This window comes from Carassius auratus, chromosome 43, assembly GCF_003368295.1.
Source record: "Carassius auratus strain Wakin chromosome 43, ASM336829v1, whole genome shotgun sequence".
Lineage (NCBI taxonomy): Eukaryota > Metazoa > Chordata > Actinopteri > Cypriniformes > Cyprinidae > Carassius > Carassius auratus.
In genome coordinates this window covers 6,551,693-6,574,386 of record NC_039285.1, presented here as the reverse complement: position 1 = coordinate 6,574,386, position 22,694 = coordinate 6,551,693, and the positions used below count along the sequence as shown (strand labels likewise).

At 36.1% G+C, this 22,694-nt stretch overlaps 2 protein-coding genes across 4 annotated transcripts in view; one reads left to right on the top strand and one right to left on the bottom strand.

The window, feature by feature from the left end:
* Nucleotides 1-420: 420 nt before the first annotated feature.
* LOC113061568 (cryptochrome-1) lies at nucleotides 421-11,819 on the bottom strand. Of its 2 annotated transcripts, none has more exons than XM_026230763.1 (13): nucleotides 11,094-11,819; nucleotides 7,146-7,254; nucleotides 6,889-7,031; nucleotides 6,366-6,550; nucleotides 6,203-6,291; nucleotides 5,472-5,612; nucleotides 5,031-5,342; nucleotides 4,789-4,940; nucleotides 4,472-4,674; nucleotides 4,302-4,397; nucleotides 3,330-3,425; nucleotides 1,938-1,988; nucleotides 421-1,349 (listed from the first exon to the last, which is right to left on the bottom strand). In XM_026230763.1, the coding sequence occupies exons 1-13, from the start codon at nucleotides 11,249-11,251 to the stop codon at nucleotides 1,261-1,263; spliced, it is 1,824 nt and encodes a 607-aa protein (XP_026086548.1). In that variant the 5' UTR covers nucleotides 11,252-11,819; the 3' UTR covers nucleotides 421-1,260. The 2 variants fall into 2 exon arrangements, with proteins under 2 accessions (XP_026086548.1, XP_026086550.1); XM_026230765.1 differs by having other exon boundaries at nucleotides 3,330-3,422.
* A 2,418-nt stretch (nucleotides 11,820-14,237) lies between these two features.
* The window catches only part of LOC113061567 (ankyrin repeat and BTB/POZ domain-containing protein BTBD11-B-like), a 53,742-nt gene continuing 45,285 nt past the window's right edge, over nucleotides 14,238-22,694 (top strand). Inside the window, exon 1 of one of the 2 annotated variants that reach the window (XM_026230762.1) lies at nucleotides 14,238-15,294. In XM_026230762.1, coding sequence (XP_026086547.1) covers nucleotides 14,430-15,294 — 865 coding nt within the window. In that variant the 5' untranslated portion in view covers nucleotides 14,238-14,429. The remainder of the gene's footprint in view (nucleotides 15,295-22,694) is intronic. The other variant, XM_026230761.1, reaches the window with a different exon arrangement.

The window sequence follows — 22,694 nt, the reverse complement described above, 5'->3', positions numbered from 1 at the left end:
GCCTTGGTGAGATGTTCTAAAATCTTACCAACCCCAAACTTTTCAATTTGTCATATTAACGTTTGGAAGGCAAGAACTGTATTATTCAGATATTTCCCTTGTGTATTTACTGCGTCTGCACCTTTTACAATTTAGGGTCACAATAAAAATATTCCAAACAGATTAAAAAGTAATTTATTGATGTTGTCAGACAGGTCATGCGTACAATATGTAATTCATACAAACATAATAGTAATCTGATGGTGTAAAATAGATTACACATGGTCTGTTAATAGCCAACACTGATAATAAATGTTAAGAAAATAAATTTCAATAATACTGATGAACATGGTTCAAATTATCTCATAATCACTGTAGCATTGTAACAGATCTATCATGTTTTAATGGTGATTTATAAAGACATTACAACAATAAAAAAAGTATTGTATCATATAAAAAAATATAACAGCAAGTCTGTAAATAAGCAAGAGAAAAAGTTATGTACATTGTTTTGCAGACTGAATTACTTCCAGTATACGCTTATATACAGTTGGTTTGCTTCCCAGTAATTATCTTGAAACAAATCAATTTGTGCTGAAGAGCCACAAACCTCAATGATAGTTACTCCTTTATATAAAGCAAAAATCTGACTAAATATACAGATTTTCACTGTGGACTTCAAATAAATTTTAACATGTCTATTTATAAATTAGAATTGAACATTTAGATCAACCAAATCCTTTGACTTATCAAAGAGCGACTAGTTTAAAGATTCTCAAATAGTGGCCGCTATGCTCCTGATGATCGCTATATGAATTTCCAAATACATTCCTCTTAATATTACACAGGATTGTGTAAATCACAGTTATTGCAACAACATTGCACACATGAACATCAAATGGTATGATAGATACACACACATTCATAGAGAAAACAATTTTGACATTTGGATTGTGTGAATACTACAAAACCTTTTCCTCCACAACTAATCAACATACAGCTTGCAAAAATTGAGACATCTTAAATTCGGCAACTGCATACATTATACAATGTCAAACAGCTTAGTTGACAGTCCCCTGACCCTGGGCCACCCCATTTGACCTCAATGTTAACTGAAGCTCTACAAGCAGAATGAGACCATGGTAAAGCATAAAGGCCAAAGCAAAGCAAAGCATGGAGTTGATATGTCATGTGTAGACATTGTCCTTTGAGCCATGGTTCAGGACAGGGCCAAACACCAGTCTCAAGAAGGGTGTGTGTATATCCTTGCTTCTGAAGCAGCTAGTTACTGTCATGCCTCTGAATCTTCGACAAACCATCTGAAGCTCGTTCTTCACTATGCCGCTTCAAAAAAGCACTTGTCCCTCTCCCTAAACACAAAAACAGCCTGTGAGGTTGTAATTTGTACAACATTATTGTTTAAGTGGCATGAAAATTCCACAGTACCATTCAAAAGTTTAAAGTTAGTACAATGTTTAAATTATTAAAGAAATTAATACATTTCTTCAGCAGGGACACATTAATTTGATCAAAAGTGATAAAAGACATTTCATAATGTTCCAAAAGATTTATTTTTCTATTATAGGAATAAACTACATTTTACAACATATCACAACAGAAAACAGTTATTTTAAATTGTAATTATATTTCATAATATTATCTTTCAAAAACATTTCAAACAAATCTTACCACCCCAAACGTTTGACTGGTAGTATAACTCCACAGATGAATAGCCCTGGCTTTAAAAAGTCTATGCTTTCAGCAAAATATAATCCTCCACAAACATGAGGTAAACCCTTCTTTTCATTGCAAGATTGGGTGTGTTTAAACTAGTCTGACATTGACTTGTTATAAGCAAATCTCAACATAGAACAAACTAAAATTAAATTAAAACGTTAGGCCACAGTGAGACCGCTTTAGTTCAGAATGTGCTACAGAACATGGATAACAGAACTCACCTCTCTGTGACTGTGTGTGAGCTTGTCCAACCAAACCAACACTTGAGTAACCTAGATCGGAAAGACAGACATCTTAATAAAGCAGCCTAAGGTCTGTTTCACATGCAAGCAACATTTATTATATCTCAAAACTAGGGGTGTAACGATACGCGTATTCGTATTGAACCGTTCGGTACGACGCTTTCGGTTCGGTACGCGGTACGCATTATGTATACCGAACGGTTCGTTGGAGTAATTAATTATATTTGGAAAAAAAAAAAAAAAAAGAGAGAGATAGAAATATAATGATATGCGTTCAACAAGGTAGCCCAATAACCCAAACAACGTAACAGGCAACGCCCCTGACACTCCCGAAGAAGAAAAAAACACCATCTTATATGTTTATGTTAGGCTACTCAGCAGGCGCTCGCTCACTCAGTACGCGCTGAAGGCTCGTTGCAAAATAGCCAATGCGTTTAACAGACTAGAAATGAGAAGATCCCCCAATAACCAACAGGTCTGGTGTTTGGGTGCACTTTGGATTCCCTTTAAGCTATAATGGTGATGGCAAGAGAGTGGTGGATAAAAAAACAACGGTATGTCGCATCTGCAACATGACAGGGTACACCAGCGGGAATAAAAAAAAAAAAAAAACAAAAAAAAAAAAAACACCAGCGGGAATATCTGGGATATATGCGTCAGTACTATCTGGGAAAAGACGAAAAAAAGGAGAAACATGCACGCAGCAAACTATCCCTGCAGCATTTAGACACTATAGCTTACAGGGAATCCAACCCAAACACCAGACCTGTTGGTTATTTTAGGATCTTATATTTCTGGTCTGTTAAATGCATTAGACATTTTGCAACGAGCCTTCAACGCGTGCTGAGTGAGCGAGCGCCTTAGGGGCCGTTCACATATCGCTCCTAAAAACGCGTGGAAAACGCTAAGCACGTCTTTCTCCTCCTTTCCAAAGCGCTCGGGCAGAAGCGCTCATGAGGCGTCTGTCTTTGCTAAGCAACAATGACGTGCTCTCTCCATGAGACGCGAAAATTTCAGCGAAGGATAAATGGATTTGCAGCTCTAAAAATCGCTTGCAGTAGCTCTGCTACTAAATTTATTTCAAAATTGCAATCCATATACAACTACGATCAGCTGTTCCTTCATCTTGGCTGAGCTCTCAACCTTGTTACGGGAAAGGATGAAGCTGATTGGTTGGTTCTTGTCACATGACCCGCGGTGCGCTTGCGGCATTCTGAAAAGTTGAGATGTTTTTACATTTTGCTGTATCTAAAACGTATCGAACCGAACCGAACCGAACCGTGACATCAGTGTATCGTATCGAACCGAACCGTGAATTTTGTGAACCGTTACACCCCTACTCAAAACCCATGCATCAGAGCCAGTACATACCTGGCTGTGGCTGTACACTGTTGACAGACAGTTGACCACATGACACTGTAAATGGTGAGAACTTTGGTTGAGAACTTGCTGGTGATGTCTGCACTGCTGGTAAAGAAAGGGTAAATATTCCAACACAAATATAACTCAAATGATCCCAACTACTAATACACATCATGAATAAATGACCACAATATAACTAAAATTGGACCAATTAGACCAGGGTTTCACAAAAACGTGAGTTCTTTACACATAGGTTATTTGGACTTTGTACAGAAGTTAACAGCATTTCAGCCAAAATAAAACAGAGCATATTAAATGTTTAAAGCTCAACTTAGGTTTAACGGAATATCACATTTTTTTTTACATAAATATTAGTATTGTAACTTGTATTTAAATCTTTATAAATCAAGTGCATTTTTTTCCCATTTTCTTACTGGTTATGTGAACAATAACCAGAGAACCTTAAATGTGTCATTAAATGATTTACTTCAAGTACCGTATTTTCCGGACTATAAGTCACACTTTTTTTCATAGTTTGGCTGTTCCTGCGACTTATAGTCAGGTGCGACTTATCAAAATTTATTTGACATGAACCAGAGAAATGAACCAAGAGAAATCATTGCCGTCTACAGCTGCGCTCAATGCTGCTCAATGCTCCTGTAGTCTACACTGAAGACAAAGAGCGCCCTCTCGCAGCTTTAGACGGTAATGTTTTCTCTTGGTTCTTGGTTCTTAATAAATGCGACTTATAGTCTGGTGCGACTTATATATGTTTTTTTTTCCTCATCATGACATATTTTGGACTGATGCGACTTATACTCAGGTGCGACTTATAGTCCGGAAAATACGGCATATATTTTACATGTAAGGGGACCGGTTAATGAACAAATTTGGGAACCCCAAGATTACAGCAAAACCCCCATTATCAGACATTTCCAGAGATGAAATTTAAGATGTATGAAATTGTGCTTGTCGGGATACCGGTAATGTGAGTGCTCTCCTGTGTGCTGTCTCCTGAGGAAGGACCTGCTCCATCTCCACTGTTGGGTGCGTTGGATTGAACAGTTTCAAGGAGCCCTGAAAAGCATAACAGGAAAGTTAAACAAGATTTTTAAGAGTTGGGGTTTTGAAATAGCTCTTCATTTTCTTACCGAGGCCCCGGTAGCAGGACAGCTGCTGGTAAATCTGCTTCATTCGCTCGATGTTTATCCTGCTGGTCTCAGCATGATTAACCATGGGTTTAGGGTAGTGCACTCCAATTATGCACTTTGCAATTTTCTGGACACTTTCTGGGGCATTCCAAGGGTCATAGATAAATTTGGCAGGGAAGCCCCTCAATATGGGCAAATAGCGTCTGTAATAATAAAATCAGCATTCAAAGAGAATGGTCTCAATGTTGAACCAAATTTTTTATTCATTTTTATTCAACTGAATGTTTGTGGATATAAGCAAGGGTCAAGAGTAGCACCTTATATAGTCTCCATTTGGGTCGGTACGTCGACCAAAGCCCACCGGACAGTAACAGTGAAAGAACTGCTGGAAGAATGAGCTGCACGAAAGCCACATCCAGCTTCCAGCATTGACGCTCCAGTCTGCATCCAGCAACAGCTCCTCAAACACCTTTAAAAACAAATCAAACAATATCAATATAGATTTTAGCACATAAAGCAACAGTTTTTTTATTGAGATCCAGAACAATGATTGCAGTACCTTCATGCCCTCTTCCCAGCTGATCCACAGGTCTCCACGTGTAAGGAAGCAAGCAACAGCGTGCCTGGCCAGGTGGTGGATCCAGCCCTCCTGCCTCAACTGGGTCATTATGGCATCAATCCACGGGAAACCAGTCCGGCCCTCTGCCCACTTCGCCAGAGCTTCGGGGTTCCTGTCCCACGGGATCTTTACGCAGATGGGGTTGAACTCCATTTTGTCAAAGTGTGGGTTGTTAGTGGCAGCCGTGTAGAAGAACTCACGCCAGAGCAGCTGACCGTAAAGGGACAGAGGTGGGACACTATTTTTCTTGACCTGCATTTGAAAAGCCAGAAAAAAAAAGGATGAGAATAACTTGTCAGCCACTTAAGAGGATCTTACGAACGGTTATCAGTGATGAAAAGTACCTTGAAAGTCAGAGTGAGACAGTGCTGTTCTCTTTACCTTTCTGTAGAGGTCTGTGAGTTTGAAATAGAAAAGTCTGCAGGAGAGGCAGCCAAACCGGAGGTAAGGGCTCAGGCCTGTGGGGCTGGCCAGCAAGGAATTAGCATTCATTCTGGGACGCTCAAAGTTAGCCACCCAAGCCTGAAAATGGAAAAAGATAATATATACAAATGGTCAAAAGTTTGGAGTGACCCATATTTGTTTTGTTGTTTAAAAGAAGTCTTTCATGCTCACCAATGCTGATTTATTTTATGAAAAATACAGTACTATTGTGAAATATTATTTAAATTTAAACGAACGGTTTTATATTTGATCATATACTTTAAAATGTAATTTAATCCTGTGATGGCAAAGACGAATTTTCAGCATCATTACTCCAGTCTTCAGTGTCACGTGATCCTCTAGAAATCATTCTAATATGCTGATTTGATGCTCATGAAACATTTCTTTTTATTATCAATGTAAAAAACATTTGTGCTGCTGAATATTTTCGTGGAAACCATGATATTTTATTTTCAGGGTTCTTTGATTAACATAAAGTTCAAAAGAACAGCATTTATTTGAAATGCATTTATAACATTATAAACATCTTTGTCACTTTCAATCAGTTTAATCAATAAATTATATTTAATGCATAGTTTTCATTCATACTTATAGTACGGAAAATATGGTATATGGCGTAATACAATAACAGCATAACTGCAAAACTGTGTATTAGAGGACAAGTCTACCTTCCTCTCCAGGTGTCTCTCTAGTCGAGTCAGAGCTTCAGTTTCTCCACCAGGCCACACAGCTGAGGACAGTCCATCCGTTTCAAAACCTGAAGACACAAACACTTGTTCAAAATCTCATTTCCAACAGACACATGCAAAGGGAGGGAGCACGGCATCTCACCGAGCTCCTCCAGCGAGGGAACGCCAAACTTGTCATCATGGTCATCGTTGACTGGTGTGGCGCATTTGCCCATGACTTCAGCCGTGATCGTCTCTGCTGGTGTTTCCACAGGATCCATTCTGCTGATGAGCGTCTGAAATCGTTTATAGGTGAGAGGAGACTGTCCTCCGTTTAACTCTATGATCCTAGAACAACAGATGGGATAATTAGAATATGTACACAATATAACGGCATTTCAGAGTTGTCAAGATACTAAAATTCAAAGCCAATAACAAGAACTAACATGATTCCCACAGCAAATGCTAATATGTAATATGCAACTGTGTAACACAATATTTCATATTTGAAATGTGATTTCTTTATGGTATTCATATGACAGATTAAAAATCTCTGTATCTTTCTGCATAACATTCTCAATAAAGAGTTAACTATCAGGCATGGTGGGCAACAGCTTCCCACAGGACTGTTGGCAGCCACATTGGAAGTCATATGGGCATATGGCAATGATTACAGATACACTCACTTGTCCAGATCATAGAGTGTGTGGGAGATCCTGACGAAGGCTTCCACCCCGGCTTCAGTGGCCAGCTTCTTAATGGCTGCATCACGATCCTTCCCGAAGGGCTCAGAGTCGTACTCATATGACAGCCGGGTGATTTTCCACTCCTAGGGAGAAAAAATTAAATAAAGAGATGCAGTGTCAAATAAGAGGCAGACACAGAACAGCATGTACCGACAGAGCGTTTACACAAAACTGTTGAATAGGCTTAGGCGGCTGACCTTGAAAAGTCTTGGAAAGACATCCGTGGGCTGTCCCCTGATGACAAAGAGGCGAGAGTTAAGTTTGCGAAGGCTGGCGTCCAAGTCCTCAAGACATTGCAGCAAAAACCTGTAATACAAAGAGAAATCAAATTTGAATAAATTACTAGTAAATGAAACAGTAGTTTAAATAGACATGGTTGTTTATTTTAATTCTTGAGGGAACAAGAGTGAGGTTTTTCTGACTTGTCCAGCAGAGGGCACTAACAGACAAATGGGGTCGAAAAACATATCGGTTATATTCTGTATTTCATGTACAGTGTTCAGAATGGAATGGAATACTAGTTTACTGACAGTGTACTGCCTAATATTCCTTTGAAAGTAAGTTAAAATACAGTTGTGTTTAAAAGCAGTTAAAGTTGCTTAACAGTCTACTACACCTGTGTTTCTTAAAAGGATAGTCCTTCAAAAAATGTCATAATTTAGATTCTTTCTTCTGTTGAGCACAAAAGATGATATTCTGAAGAATGTTTATGGCAGCAATAGATTTTCGTAGTACTGAAAAAACTAAGAAATAAATCAAATATACTGTAGTATTCAATGTCTAACGGCAACAGTTAGGTCTTCAGCATTCTTCATAATACATTCATTTTTGTGAAGAATGAAACTCATTGGTCCACAGCAACATTCAAAAGCCCCTTGCCCAAATTTTGCTTTCAAAACTTTATTAAATCTATGATAACACCTAGATTCCGTACACTGAAGAAAATTATATATATAATATTTTTTACTTAAAAACTTAAATAAATACACTTCAGGACTTTTAAGAACTGAATGTTGTTAAGGTTCCTGTGCTTTTTAACTAAAGAATTTGCATGACCCCTTACAGTCGTTCATGATATATTGAATAAGGATTAAGAATAAGAGTTTTATAAATATTTTCACTCACAATTTCTATCCAATAAATAATTTTAGAGCTTGGCATAACTGTCTTGAAAAATGTTAATCCTTTAAAAAAAAAAAGCCCACTGATTTGGCAATGACCTTGTGATTTTATTAGGTTGCATGGGGCTAAATGTGGTAATCAGTTTAGTCATTTAGGTTATTTATTAGATTATTATAGACCTTATCAAACTTCATGGTCACTGTTTGGTTAAACAAGCCAGCTAGATCCTCACAGTGTAAAATAGCATGCATGATTTTATTTTTAGCTGCATTGAATATATAATATAATAAGCATATAATAGAAGAATCTAATCCTGTCTGAGTGAGAGTTAAGAGTTCCCTCTTGTAGGACGGTGAATCAGCAGCATCTAGTTGAGCTTGTCTGCGACCCTTCCTAAAGACGTCTGATCCGCTACAGCACATCCCAGATCAAGATGAAAATGAATCAGCTCACACATTCTTAAAGTCACTGCCATATAATGGATCTGCATATGAAAGCACACCTGCAGCTTGTTCTACAAGTCTGAATGACATGTTTTGTCTTCCAGTACAAACTTTAGTTTGTTAGAAAAACATTGAGAGGCCAAATAATTTTCAACATTGAGAAACATAAGAAATATTTAATGAACAGAAAATCAGCATATTAGAATTTCTAATATGATTTCTGAAGTATCATGTGACACTGAAAACTGGAGTAATAGCTGTTGAAAATTAAGTCTTGCTATCCTGGAATAAATTCCATTAGCTATATATATAAAAAACAATAAATAGCTGCCTATCAAGCTGGACTGTACAAACAGGCTGTGCATGTGTATGTAAAATCAAACACATTACTAGGACAACAGCCGGGGTGTCTTTGACACATAGACCGATTACAAATGAACAAAAGTATTGCAGGGCAATTCAGGGGACAAATTATACACGTGACCTCTCAAAAGAAGCCTTTTAACAACCATGAAAAGGAGTGGTGACATACCATAGGCGAGAGTCTGTTTGAAGGAGGTGGAAAAGAACTGTAAGTCAGTGCTGAAAGGGGAATGAGGTAATCGCATCTGACACACTGACCTACTTCCTCATGTCCCGCACCACAGGGAGAGGAGAGGTGGCTGAGCTGTACGTTATATCATAACTCTGCTATGAGAGTGACCGCTCAAGCATCTCACAAGAATATCGCACCACAAAATGCCCTATTATAAAGATATAACCACCCAGCACTAACAGTAAACCAAGAGAATGGCAGTTGTATTTACTCTTTTGGTATTGTACAAGTCCTTAATGGTAAAACAATCCCAAATTAAACTTAATTAATTGGTCTTTATAATAGATACTAAAGTAAGGGCTACTCGTGGCCACCAAGTCAAAATTTTAATTGATAAATAAGCTAACATCAATTAAATAAACAAACAAACAAACTGGAAATGTAAAGATTCTTAAGCTATATATTTTACAAAGCATGGTACAGCTTACAGAAACTCAGCTTCATACTGAGCTAGTAGTATTCATACAATAGTTATGAGTGAAATTGCTAGTGCTAATTGAATAGATGATATAAATATTTGGCACCAGGTGACTATTTCCACTATGACTGCTGGTAACTAACTGTCTAAAGTTATTCACTTCACTAGTATGCATTCCAGTTTTTGATGGTACATATTCAGATTTCACTAGAAAATGTACTAGTACTTATTCTTAGTCACTCACTACTAGTAACTATTTCAGTTTTGCTAGTGCTTATTCTAATAACTTTTGTACAAGACATGGGTACCAGTTTACAGTACATGAGAATAAATAATAGTACCTAATGAGTAATTACTAGTAATACTGGGAAAGGTACTAAAAACAACTACAGTACATACTAGTCTGAAGTGAACAGTTATCATCTAAAGTACATATTGACATAGAATTTCATTGCTAAAATACTACTAATTTAAACAGTGTTAAATTAGACTATAGTTAAAATGCCCGTCTTGATGAGTATTCACGCAAACAGTTGATTTATACTAAACATTGTCAGTCATTATTCCAATTCTGTGGTATTTCTGTAACTGAATATTACTGTTATACATACCTGAAAAACTTAAAGCACAGTTCGTTTTAGTAGTATCTTGGTATTGTATTTGTTTGTGCCACTGCTTGACATTTATATATTATTATGTTATTACTGATGGTTTACTTGTCGTTCTTAGTTAAAATAAATTTAATTAAGAGTTTGAAATCAAAGTTCTTTTTAAGAATCTTCCTCACAATACAAATATGAATCAACAACAATATAATTTGTAAAATACAAATACACTATGACGAAACATTTAGGTTGGATAATTGTAGTTTAAAAATGTGTCTAAAAAAAATACCCTAACTCCCCCCTCCAACTAAAAAAAAATACCCCCGAAGAGCCACCAAAAGAGGAAATTCCCCCCATTTACAAAACAAATTCAAGTCCTGGACTAGTAGCATTTATATATATATATATATATATATATATATATATATATATAGTAACAATATAAACTACTGTTCAAATGTTTGGGGTCAGTAATTATTCTTATTTATTTATTTACTTTTTTAATGAATGCTTTTATTCAGCAAGGATGTGTTGAATTTATTTAAAAAATTATAATGAAGACTTATATTGTTAGAAAAGATTTCTATTTTACATAAATGCTGTTCTTTTAAACTTTATTCATCATGTTTCTAACAATGATAATAAATCAGCATATTAGAAAGATTTCTGAAGGACCGTGTGACACTGAAGACTATAGAGTAATTATGATGCAAAATCAGCTTTTCATCACAGAAATAAAATATATTTTGAAGTACATTAAATTCATAATTTTAAATGGCAATACTATTTTACAATATGACTGTTTTTTTCCTGCATTTTTATTCAAATAAATACACCCTTGATTAACAGAAAAGACTTCTTTAAAACACAATCAAACTTTTGAACAGCAGTGTAACTTAAAGACAGCTTGGCTTGTCACAGGATCTGATTTTCTCAGTTCTCTGCACACAAAGGAAACTCACCTCCATCTGTTGATTCCCACGTTGGACGATCCTGCAAACCAGGGGTCCAGTATGTAAACGCATCTCAGAGTATCGGCTCCTATTATAGAGTCCCGCAGAGATGGGTTATCATGGAGCCTTAAGCCCTTCCTGAACCAGTGGATCGTGTTGACCACCATTACTCCTTATATTCCGCAGCCCCTTCTGAAATCACGTCTGCTCCCGCAAAACCCAAATTTGCCTTCTCAATTCAGGTGTAAAGTCTGATCTGATTGCGTCTTTTTCAGCCTTGCTCAAGAAAAACTTTTCCCATGTTGGCTGAAATACTGAGCGAAAATTCCTATAGTTGCTTTACACACCCTGTGACTGACACGGTGCGCGTGCATCAGAGAACGCAGTGTGTTTAGACTGTACGTCTAGACAGAAACGCGCCCCTAAGTGTAAAACTGACGGATTGATATTTCAAACAAAAACACGTACAGGAAAACCTCAACAAAGAAAGCACGCGAGCGTCAACACGAACTCGCGAAGACAGGCAGAAAAAAACAACAGCCGTCTTACTCCTTCCTAAAACGTTAAATATATGCGTTCTCAGATTATATACATATTTAAATACACGCTTTCTATTCATATATCGTTACAAGCGTCATTGGCGATGAATAGCCACACGATTGTTGTCCTTTAGTTGAATGTCAACTCACCCCGCGAACCCTCAGCCATTAGTTGACTCCGCCTACCCACTGACGCAAACTGGCACCAATGTAGCTGATTGGTCAGATCCATGCAGCACACGTAATAGTCCATCACGTTTCTGCGGCGTGCTCGCGCAGACTCGCGCTTGTAACATCACAGATGAGGCAGATTTTTTCAAGTTAATTGAATGTTCTCGATTATCTTGGACCATGACGTGTAAAGGTCGCTTAAGATAATAATGCATTTAGATAAATGCAAAGAAAAAGTTTTTTTGTGCCGATGTTACTGCTCGACTCTGATTGGACAGGGCGTGAGTACCCGGATAGGCACATGAACAAAGGCACAACAGATGAGGGTAAATATTTGTGCAGTAGCGGTAGGACGTAACTTTAAGTATATCAATTATTATGGTCATAACATCACTTCGAATTTAAGGTAAACTAGTAGCAATCTAAATAATAAATTATGTAATTGTTATATAATACATAATTAGCTCATATTGATGACTGGGGGATAGTTGTCATAATGGCTTACTAATAAAATTCTGAGTCAAAAGTCCAGTAACATACCTGTATCTGTTTCAATAACTTCGTTTTTGTTTTTGGCTTCAAACACCTAGTGCAACACCCTCATTTAAGGTATTCATTTGATTATTTATTTATTTACTGTTGAAAATTTGCTGCAAAGCATGTAATAGATAATAATGGCAGGTTCTATTGTGCCAACTTATCCCATAGAATTAAGCAGTAAAATGGTCTATGATGAAAGATCAATATGTTGAGAAATACAGCATTTCACAAAGGGAACTACTACATTGATCCAATACATAATTAGTTTATTGACTAGGTCTTCACTTCGATAGATATAGAGAACATTAACATAAAATTAAGTAACTGAAACAATTTATCATTTAAAGATCAAGCCTCTCTTATACTGCTAATTTGAGATCAGAGTTGGTCATTTTATTAATCATGGAAACCACTCTGGACAGACCTAAATGTCAGTTAACTTAATATAACCTATATCTTTCATCCCCAATCATTGATTTGAATGAGGATAATTTGTAACGTCACTAACTGAGTTCGGACTATTATTGTCGTTTGAGTGAATAAGACATGATGATTGCTTTAGTTGAACGCTAGATGGCAGTCTACCCCGACACAATGCTAAATTCAAGCGCGTTTCTCAAATAGTTTCTTGATCTGATACTTCTTAATAGAATAAATATGAGATACAAATTAATTATTTGTATTCAAATATTATTAATTATTGGTTCAGTGCGTTTAATTAGTAAAAACGAGTTATGCTTTCAAAATGTAAAGTTCCTTATAGTCTTAGTTTTTTGTTATCCAAAGAGGTCAGTGTTGAGTAAAATATGGTCCCCTCTTTATTAAAGCAGGTCTGAAAACATTTAAATGCTCAAGTGTAGTACAGCTTTAAAAGCATCTTGTTTGCTTTTTTATGTTAGTCACTGATGCTATTGCAATATCTTTAAGTCTTTAAAAATAAATGTCTTAATGCCATTTTGAGTTATGTCTATTTCTTTAGTGTTTTTATTCTTCTGTATACTTACTGCATTGGTCAAAGCTACTAGTAAAACAAGTGATTGATGTCTCACTTTTATACTTAGTTTTACATTGAAAACATTTTTCAGACTGGGAGTGAAGTTAAGAAGCCTCCATTCAAGATGACTGATATATTATGCATACTCTTCATTATTAATGAACAGGAATCTTGTTCTCTGAGCCCCATATGAAAAGGAGAATACAGAAGAGGACAGGTGTTCATTTGATCCCTTGCTTTTTGTCCTCAAACATTCTGCCCTGCTTGGTTTACTGGATCAGAGCAGTTTCATGCATGCTGACTTCTAGTTGTATAAAGTCTTATCAGTTTGTTTTGGCCACTTAAGACCTCTAGATCTAAAGCTCTGCTTTCACTCTGGAGACCAATTACATTTTATTTACAGATGGAAGTCTTAGTAAATGGAGTGCAATCAAAATTTCTGGGAAAAGTGGGTTTAATAAGCAGTTCGGTAGTAAATTTACTTAACTGCAAATGTTAATTTTAAAAGCAAAAATATAAAATCATCTATCTAGCTAGCTATCATAAATTCTTCAGACTACGAAATTTCTTTATCTAGTATGTAAATCTATATCTAAATACATACATAGATAATGTTCAATGACCTTTATGTCATAACACAAAGAAATATTTTGGTTAAATTTATATAGCCTAATTTGGTGTCATAATGGTAGTTTAATTTTTGCATGGTCTAATATCTCTTCATAACCTTTTTGGAGGGGATCTCCCAATGAACAGAAGTACACAGAAGACAGATCTATCATGCAGCACCGTGCGAATTCAAACCCAACCGAATACGCAGCAATGACCCTGTCAGCGTATTGGATGCAGTACTGTATGTGGCTCCTCCTCCAACTGATGCTTCGCAGCCTTTAAACACACTAGTGTGTGTGCCATAACAACACCACTACTCCTTCAAAGTTGGGGGCGCATTTTCAACAGTGAACGCAACAATTTGGGAACTCGCCTGTTCCTTTTCAATAACATTACTGCGGACAGAATAAAGCAGCCAAGTAGTGGCGTTTGTTTGCAAAGGAAGGTTCCCCCTTGCTTTCAGCCTTATGGACAATATGAAGTGCAGTTATGGCAAAAAGGGGTAAATCCGTAGTGAAGACCCTGGAGGATTTGACGCTGGATTCGGGTTACGGTGGAGCCGCGGACTCCTTCAGGTCATCCAGCTTGTCTCTGTGCTGCTCCGAAGCGCACATCTCCTATGCGCATGGAGGGCACTGCTTGCATCTGACCGACTCCATGCGCAGTCGACACAACAGCATAGACACCGTCAACACCGTCCTGGCTGAAGACGGCGAGACCCTGGAGTGTTCCGGACACTGTGCGAAACTTCCCGAGCTTGAGGATGTGCCCTGGAGCCTCGGGGAGGTGGAGAACGCGCTCAACAAGGAGGAAGAATTGAGGTTCGGGACCGTTTCCGCGGATCTCCTGGCGCGCCTCTCCACGCTCGTGAGCCGCGCTCTGGTGAGGATCGCCAGGGAAGCGCAACGACTGAGTTTGCGCTACGGCAAATGCACCAAATACGAAGTCCAAAGTGCCATCAAGATGATTCTATCGTGGACCATTTCGGTCAACTGCATCGCCGCGGCTCTCAGCGCGCTGTCCATGTACAACATGAGCACCGAGGATAAATTCAGCCGGGGGAAATCGGAGAGATGTGGCTTGGTCTTCTCCGTGGGGAAGTTCTTCAGGTGGATGGTGGACAGCAGGTTCGCAGTGCGCATCCACGAGCATGCGGCCATATACCTGACGGCCTGTATGGAGAGCCTCTTCCGAGAGGTCTTCACCCGGGTGTTGAATAGCTCGGTGGTGGAGAAGGATAATGGGATCCCCAAATTTACTCTAGAATCCTTTGAGCAGGCTCTGAGCAATGATTCGGAGTTATACGGCCTCCTATTGCCCTATCAGCACCTCACATGTGGGAAAAATGCCAATGGTAAGTTCAGCACTCGAAAAGCAGTTCAACAGTCGTTTAAAACAGATTAATTGATTGTTTTTTTAGGGGAAACACTTAAAGCTTGCTTATGTTTTTATGACCCTTGTTCCGGTCAGATTTTGATTATGGTAATATGGTGCTTGTACTAAGGGAAAAACGCAACTAGATATTGTTTATACAGTGACATTAACTTTTAGGCCCACTGCCCAGAAACTGACACCATCTTTGTATATATTATTACAATGACTGCGTTTACAACATTAATCAGAATTCTGCAATACAGTAGGCCTACATTGCATTTATGTAAGCATCAAGTAAGGCCATTGGCTGCATTTACATTCACAAAAAAATGTAATATGCTGATATTACAATATACTCGTGTGTTTGTTGTTAAGGACATGTTTAAGTTGGCTGAGTAAAAAATGGAGCATAATAAATGGCAAAATCTTGCTTAAGTGTATTGTATAGATGGTAGAATATAATAATCACCAAATAATGTGCATGTAAACACAGTGATTATGATGTTTGGCCCAAACACTTCAGAGATGTGAGATAACGTAATCTATCAGGGATGTGCTTTGATTTATGTGTGTATGGACATGTTAAGATGTGTATTTGGCTGTGTGTGCTGTGCACTGTGTATAATGTAACTGTGTGTTAGAGAGCGGTTCATTTTTAATACTGAGCTCAGCTGCATTTTCCATGGGTAATTAGCTCACAGTACCATCTTGTTGTTTTTAATGTATCATTTGTACAGTTATGGTACTTAAGTTATGAATGTGTCATCCAGAATGTTTCCAGGCTGTAGTGCAGGATGACATAATCGAAATGAAAGACCCTGGGGTAAAGGGACTATTCAATGTATAACTTCCAATAATGCTTTGTGCAACAATGTGGACTTGCAGGACCAAAGAGAGTGATGATGTCATTCATTTAAAACAGCTACCTGGCAGAGGGACTTTTCTACAATAGTCAGTTGGTGTCCATTTTAGGTTTGCATTTGGACTGGTGTCACTTGCAAAGATATATTCACTAAACTTAGTATTTTTTTTGTTATATATATAAATATACCATAAATACTATATAAGACATATAGTATACCACATATCAAGTAAAATTTCTTTAGCGCTTTTCAAACTTTTCAGGGCAGAAAATCAGAAAATATTGATAATGTTTATAATATTACCCTAAGTGAGTAATTGTTTTAGCTTGTTGAAACAAACAAACAAAAAAGTGTAGTGTTGCCCTAAAATGTTAAGTCAACTCAAATAATAGTTGTCAATTCAATGAACATAACATTTCAAGGTAGCTAAACCTAACATTTTAAGGCAGCACAAACATTTTTTTACAGTGATATAGCTATTTATCCACTAATATATCAAATTTTATATAAAGAGCTAAGTGATTAAATAGTTAACAATTTACAATGAAATAAACAATCGCCACACAACATACGTTACTGCATAGATATAATAGACATGAAACAAAGGAATCTCAGATTAGTTTTAATTTATACTGGACAGGCTTCAGTTTTCTCACCTCTGTCAGAAATGCCTCATTTTGCATAAATTAAGAGGTTAGCATTTCAACAAACCAATTACATGGATATTACATCTCCTCCATAGTAAGGTACATTTCTTCCTCAAGGGTGGTATCAAGATGGGCTGCCAGATAATAGCCCACCCTTTGTTCTTCTCTGGAGAGCTGTTTTAATTGACCTAGGGGTTCATTTAGAGAAACAGAAAGCCTTCTTCCGCTGTAAATTGTGTTACAGTTAGAGTAAGTGTAAATTTTAGACTTGCAACTGTTACACAACCTCTTAATTTCCTTATATATGTATAATTGCATTAAATGCGTTCCAAGCTTTCTGCAGTGGTGTAGATGTGGAGGCAGTTGGTTCAACTGCAGAGGTGGCCTGCACTGAGTTAGACCAGATCTGTTGTGTGCCTGTGTGTGTTCAGTGCCAGACACTGAGCAGTGTTTAAGGGTATGTTTGTGTGTGTTGTGTGTGTGTGTTAAGGGATGCAGTGTTAGGGAGTCCAAGCATGACACAGGTCTAGTTGTACCAAGCTGCTCCAGGACACAGCAGGTTCTTTACTGTCTGAAGCTTTGGGTGTCAGGGATTTCTTCTGCAGCAGGTTTGTTGGAGGCATTACCACACTTAAGGGTAATGTTGGAGGATGAGATAACTATGGTATCTTGGTTTCACAGATTGTTGTTTTTAATTCTTCAAATTCATGTCTGTTTTATCAGTCAGGGATCACTGAGAAATGGTAGAGCAACACAAATGTTGTCAGAATTCTAAAACTATCAATCGTTCTGATCTTAATTACTCAAATTCAGTAATCCATCAAGCCTTGGCATTGAATCGATCTCTCAGACAAATTAGCTCTTGTCTTAGAAGAATGCAGGCAGTGTTGTGTTCATTTTTGTCAGGTTCTGAAGGCTCTTGGCCGTCAGATTCTCTGCCCACAGACTTTGCTGAAAATGTAGATGATAACATCACTACGAAATTTGCATTCTGCAGTGCAAGAATCCAACAAGAAAGAAAATACAGATAAAACGCAAAGGTAACAATACAGAGACACCTCCTGGGGAGAGATACCTGCCTAACATGAGTCTATAAGGAACAATTTTACTCAAAGCAACAGCAAGTTGAAAGTTACTGACTTGTGCAAACCTGTACATTTCAATATTGCACAATGCTGTATTTTAAAGAGGTCATAGGGTTGGGTTGGTATGATAATGTTTAAGCCAATATAAAAATATAAGTTTTTAATATAAGTTTGACATTTTCTATATGTATATGACAATAGATACATTAGAGCCTTAAAAGTACAGACGCTGATCTCCTGTAGGCATGAGATGTGCATGAGAATGCAGCCCAATTGCACAGATGGCTCTCAGCATGGCTGATGTGGCAGGTCCTGAGAGAGGGAACACTCCTCGATTCATCAAAATTTACTGAACTATGAAACATAATGAGCTGAGCATTACACACTGTTTCTAACTCGAGCACTTGTATGTGTGGATTCACCCACACACATATGCATGCGCATGTATTGCAGCTCTTGTAAATAAACAGACACACATATGGATGCATGGCAGGACTGAGGGCAGGCACCCACATTCACACAAAAACACACACTCAGAGACAACATACAATGTGTAGGAGTTTATGGGTCAATGATATGACATGATTATATTTCAATTAAATAATGTATTATATAAAAAATATATAAATATAATTATAAATCATATATTTAAATCATATAATGTATTATAAATAAAAAATGCATATTGACCTAAATTACTAAAATATACATTTTGATAAAAATTTTTTAAATTTCTGCTATTTTATGAGGCAAAGATGTCAAGTTCATATAACTGTGCCAGAGATCATAAAAAAAATACTCTCATTGAAAGTTTGAAATCATTCAAAAAGAAAATAGTTTTACTTAATCATTAATCTTCCACTGAAAGTCACTCAGGAGTAACTAAACACAGGAAGCCATTCACTTATGTGACAATAAAACCAAGAAAAGAAATGTCAAAGTTTAAGGTCAGTTAATAATAAATAATAAATATTAAATAACTTATTTGCAGATATTGTCCATGAACAAACAGTAAACATATCTACCATATTTCCCCACAGATAGGGATTACTACCAATCCTCACAACAAAGATCCATGACAAACAAAAGAGGAAAGACCAGATATGTATCAGTGTAATGCTCAGATTAATGTTCACAATTTAGCATTACAAGATTCCAAAGGGAAAATACACTAGAGATGCGGTGGTGAACGCTATCAGCAGACACTATGCAGCAGACAGTAATGACAAAGATCAGTTTGTGGCGCAAAATAATGAACACATTTTCACAAGCCCAAGGTCAGACAGAGGTCAGACAGCTTCCTTCAATAGCAATCGATACCACTAATGGTTTCAGCTAACTAGTTTGTCATTTTGTTCAGTAGTTCCAACAAACTTTTACTGCTGTATTTCATTTGGTCTAATTCTTATCATATATTAAAGAAATGTTCCGGGTACCATTCAGGTTAAGCTTTTTTGATTGCTTCTGGGTAATACTGTCGATTATCACAGACAACTCATTAACTAGCCCCTTGGTTTGTGAAAACGAACAAAAACCTTGTTTGCAATTAACTTACAATAGTAGTCTATGGGTCGTTGTGCTTACATTAATTCTTTAAAATAAAAATTTGTAATTTCAATTGAACCGTTATTTGAAAGTGCAGTGCAATGCAATGCCTTGCCACATAGATGTAAATTTTAAGTGCAATTACCTTACCTTACCTTATAACATTAGCTTACTATATACTATGCAAAATGGGAACACATTATATTTAATTTTATAATATTTTCATTTTACTGTAAAATACAATACAGTAAATATGGTTTGCAATAACCATGAATTAACTGGTGAAAAAAAGTAAAATGATATTCCCAGAAAGCAGAGTTTGATGTACAGTAGATTGGTGTATTATATAACTTTATTATGCATAGTAAAATATACAGGGCTTCAGTCCAGTGATACCTGAAACACTGCACCCCCCACCCCTCTCCAAAACAGTAGGTGGCCTTTTATTGTGGCCGGCCTAAGGCACACCTGTGCAATAATCAGGCTGTCTAATCAGCATCTTGAAATGCCACATCTGTGAGGTGGATTGATTATCTCTGCAAAGGAGAAGTGCTTACTAACACTGATTTAGACAGATTTGTGAACAATATTTGAGAGAAATAGGTCTTTTGTGTAGATAGAAAAGTCTTAGATCTTTGAGTTCAGCTCATGAAAAATGAGGGCAAAAACAAAAGTGTTACGTTTATAATACGTTTATTTTGTTCAGTGTATTTTTCAGATTTTTAATTCCCATATACTTACAAATAAAAAATTTAGTTTTTTTTTTTTTTTTTTTTTTTGCAGTGGTGCAATATAAGCACCATTTTATGATCCCCAAAGAATCTTTCTATGAGCAGTTCTTCAAAGAACCTTTCTTTGTGTGAAGAATATTTTAATAATCTGAAGAACTTCTTCCAATATAAAGATCCTCTTGTGCATTGGAAAGTTTCCATTGATCTTAAAGGTTATTCGTGAAATTACTCATGCCAATAAAGGAACTTTATTTTTTAGTGTACCTAATGTAATACTTTAAAACCATCTGTATTTGACCCAAAAGATGTGCTTTCAGTTTTTAATAAAGAGTTGAATTTTGAACACTCTGTGACATTCAACACCCACAACAAGACAACATATTCAGAAAGGCACTATTGCGGCAGACTTGTACCTACTCACACCTCTTTGCTGTGTCACTGGCTGTTCTCTACTTATCATGAAGATGAAATTGCTTCTCACATCCTGCAGAGATCTCTTCTCTGTTTGTGAAAAGATTGGTGATCCTATAAAAGAAAAAGACATAAAGAATACAGAGAGAAAAAGAAAACTGCAAACAGTGAATGTAGTGGTGCTTAGATGAAGAGGTACTACAGACAGCCAGCACACAAAAGCCCGAGGAAATTCAGGGCTTTTATAAGTGGAAGGATTCGCTTTCTATGTCAAGCTACCATGGTGTGTCTTTCGTTTGTGTGCGTGTATGTGAAAGATTTGTGCGTGGGAAACCACCACTTGTGCAAGATCACATATATAAATGTGCATACCAAATCAAAACAACAGACACCATAGTCCAAATTAAGGTGTAGAGAATTCTTTTACTTTTGTTTTGGAAAAGCATCAGACTGTCATCCTGTGTGACCAATTGCTACAGCTTCATCCTGTGCAGTTGGCATATGGTTTATATTATTTCAAGGTTTGTGTGTGCATGTTTTTTTTTCTTTCTGGTTTCATGACATTTTTATTACAAACACATGCTACTTTCAGAATAAGGGTCACTTACTGGAGACGATGGACACAGATGCGTTCAATTAATGGCGCAAATTGCCACAAGTTATACAGCAGAAAATTAAGTTAAGAAAGAGCCAAATTTTTTCCCCACAGTGACATAAACAGTGTGCAGTCATTGAAGGTGGCATGTGTTGTACTTGATTCAGTTTTTCATTAATGTGGCTATTTATATATATATATATATATATATATATATATATATATATATATATATATATATATATATACATACAGTACAGACCAAAAGTTTGGAAACATTACTGTTTTTGAAAGCAGTTTCTTCTGCTCATCAAGTCTGCATTTATTTGAACAAAAATACAGAAAAAACAGTAATATTGTGAAATATTATTACAACTTAAAATGATAATTTTCTATTTGAATATACTTAAAAAAAAATATTCCTGTGATGCAAAGCTGAATTTTCAGCATCATTACTCAGCCTTCAGTGTCACATGTAACATCCAGTCTATCACATGATCATTTAGAAATCATTCTAATATTCTGATTTATTATGAGTGTTGGAAACAGTTCTGCTGTCTAATATATTTGATGAATAAAAGGTTAAAAAGAACTGCATTTATTCAAAATAAAAAGAATTCTAATAATATATATATTCTAATAATATATTTTATTTACTATCACTTTTTATCAATTTAACACATCCTTGCTGAATAAAAGTATTGATTTTATGAAGAAGAAAGAAAAAAAAATTACTGACCCCAAATTACTGACCAGTAGTGTATATTGTTATTACAAAATATTAATATTTTAAAAACATAGCTCCCTTTTTTTTTTTTTTTTACTTTTTATTCATCAAAGTATCCTAAAAAAGTATCACATGTTCTGAAAAAATATTAAGCAGCAGAACTGTGTCCAACTTTGATAATGAATCAACATGATTTCTAAAGGTTCATGTGATAATGATCCTAAAAAATCAGCTTTGCATCACAGAAATAAATTATAATTTAAAGTATAATAAATTTAAAAACAATTTAAAAACAATTATTTTAAATTGTAATAATATATCACAATATATCAATTTTTGATCAAATAAATGCAGGCTTGATGAGCAGAAGAAACTTCTTTCAAAAACAAAATAGTAATGTACTGTATATATATATATATATATATATATATATATATATATATATATATATATATATATATATATATATATATATATATATATATATATATATATATATATATATATATATATATATATATATATATATAATTCAGCAAGGATGCTTAAAATGTATCAATACTGATTATGACTGCATATTACAATGATTTCTGAAGGATCTCGTGACACTATAGTATGGAGTAATGGCTTCTGAAACTTCAGCATATTGTGATGTTTCAAAATTTTATATTTAAAAATTTCAGTAAATTGGTCAGCCCAAATAAGCAACTTTAACAACTTGATTTTTTGATATATTGGTTATTTGTTGTTGTATTACAGTAAAAATTGCCTAACTG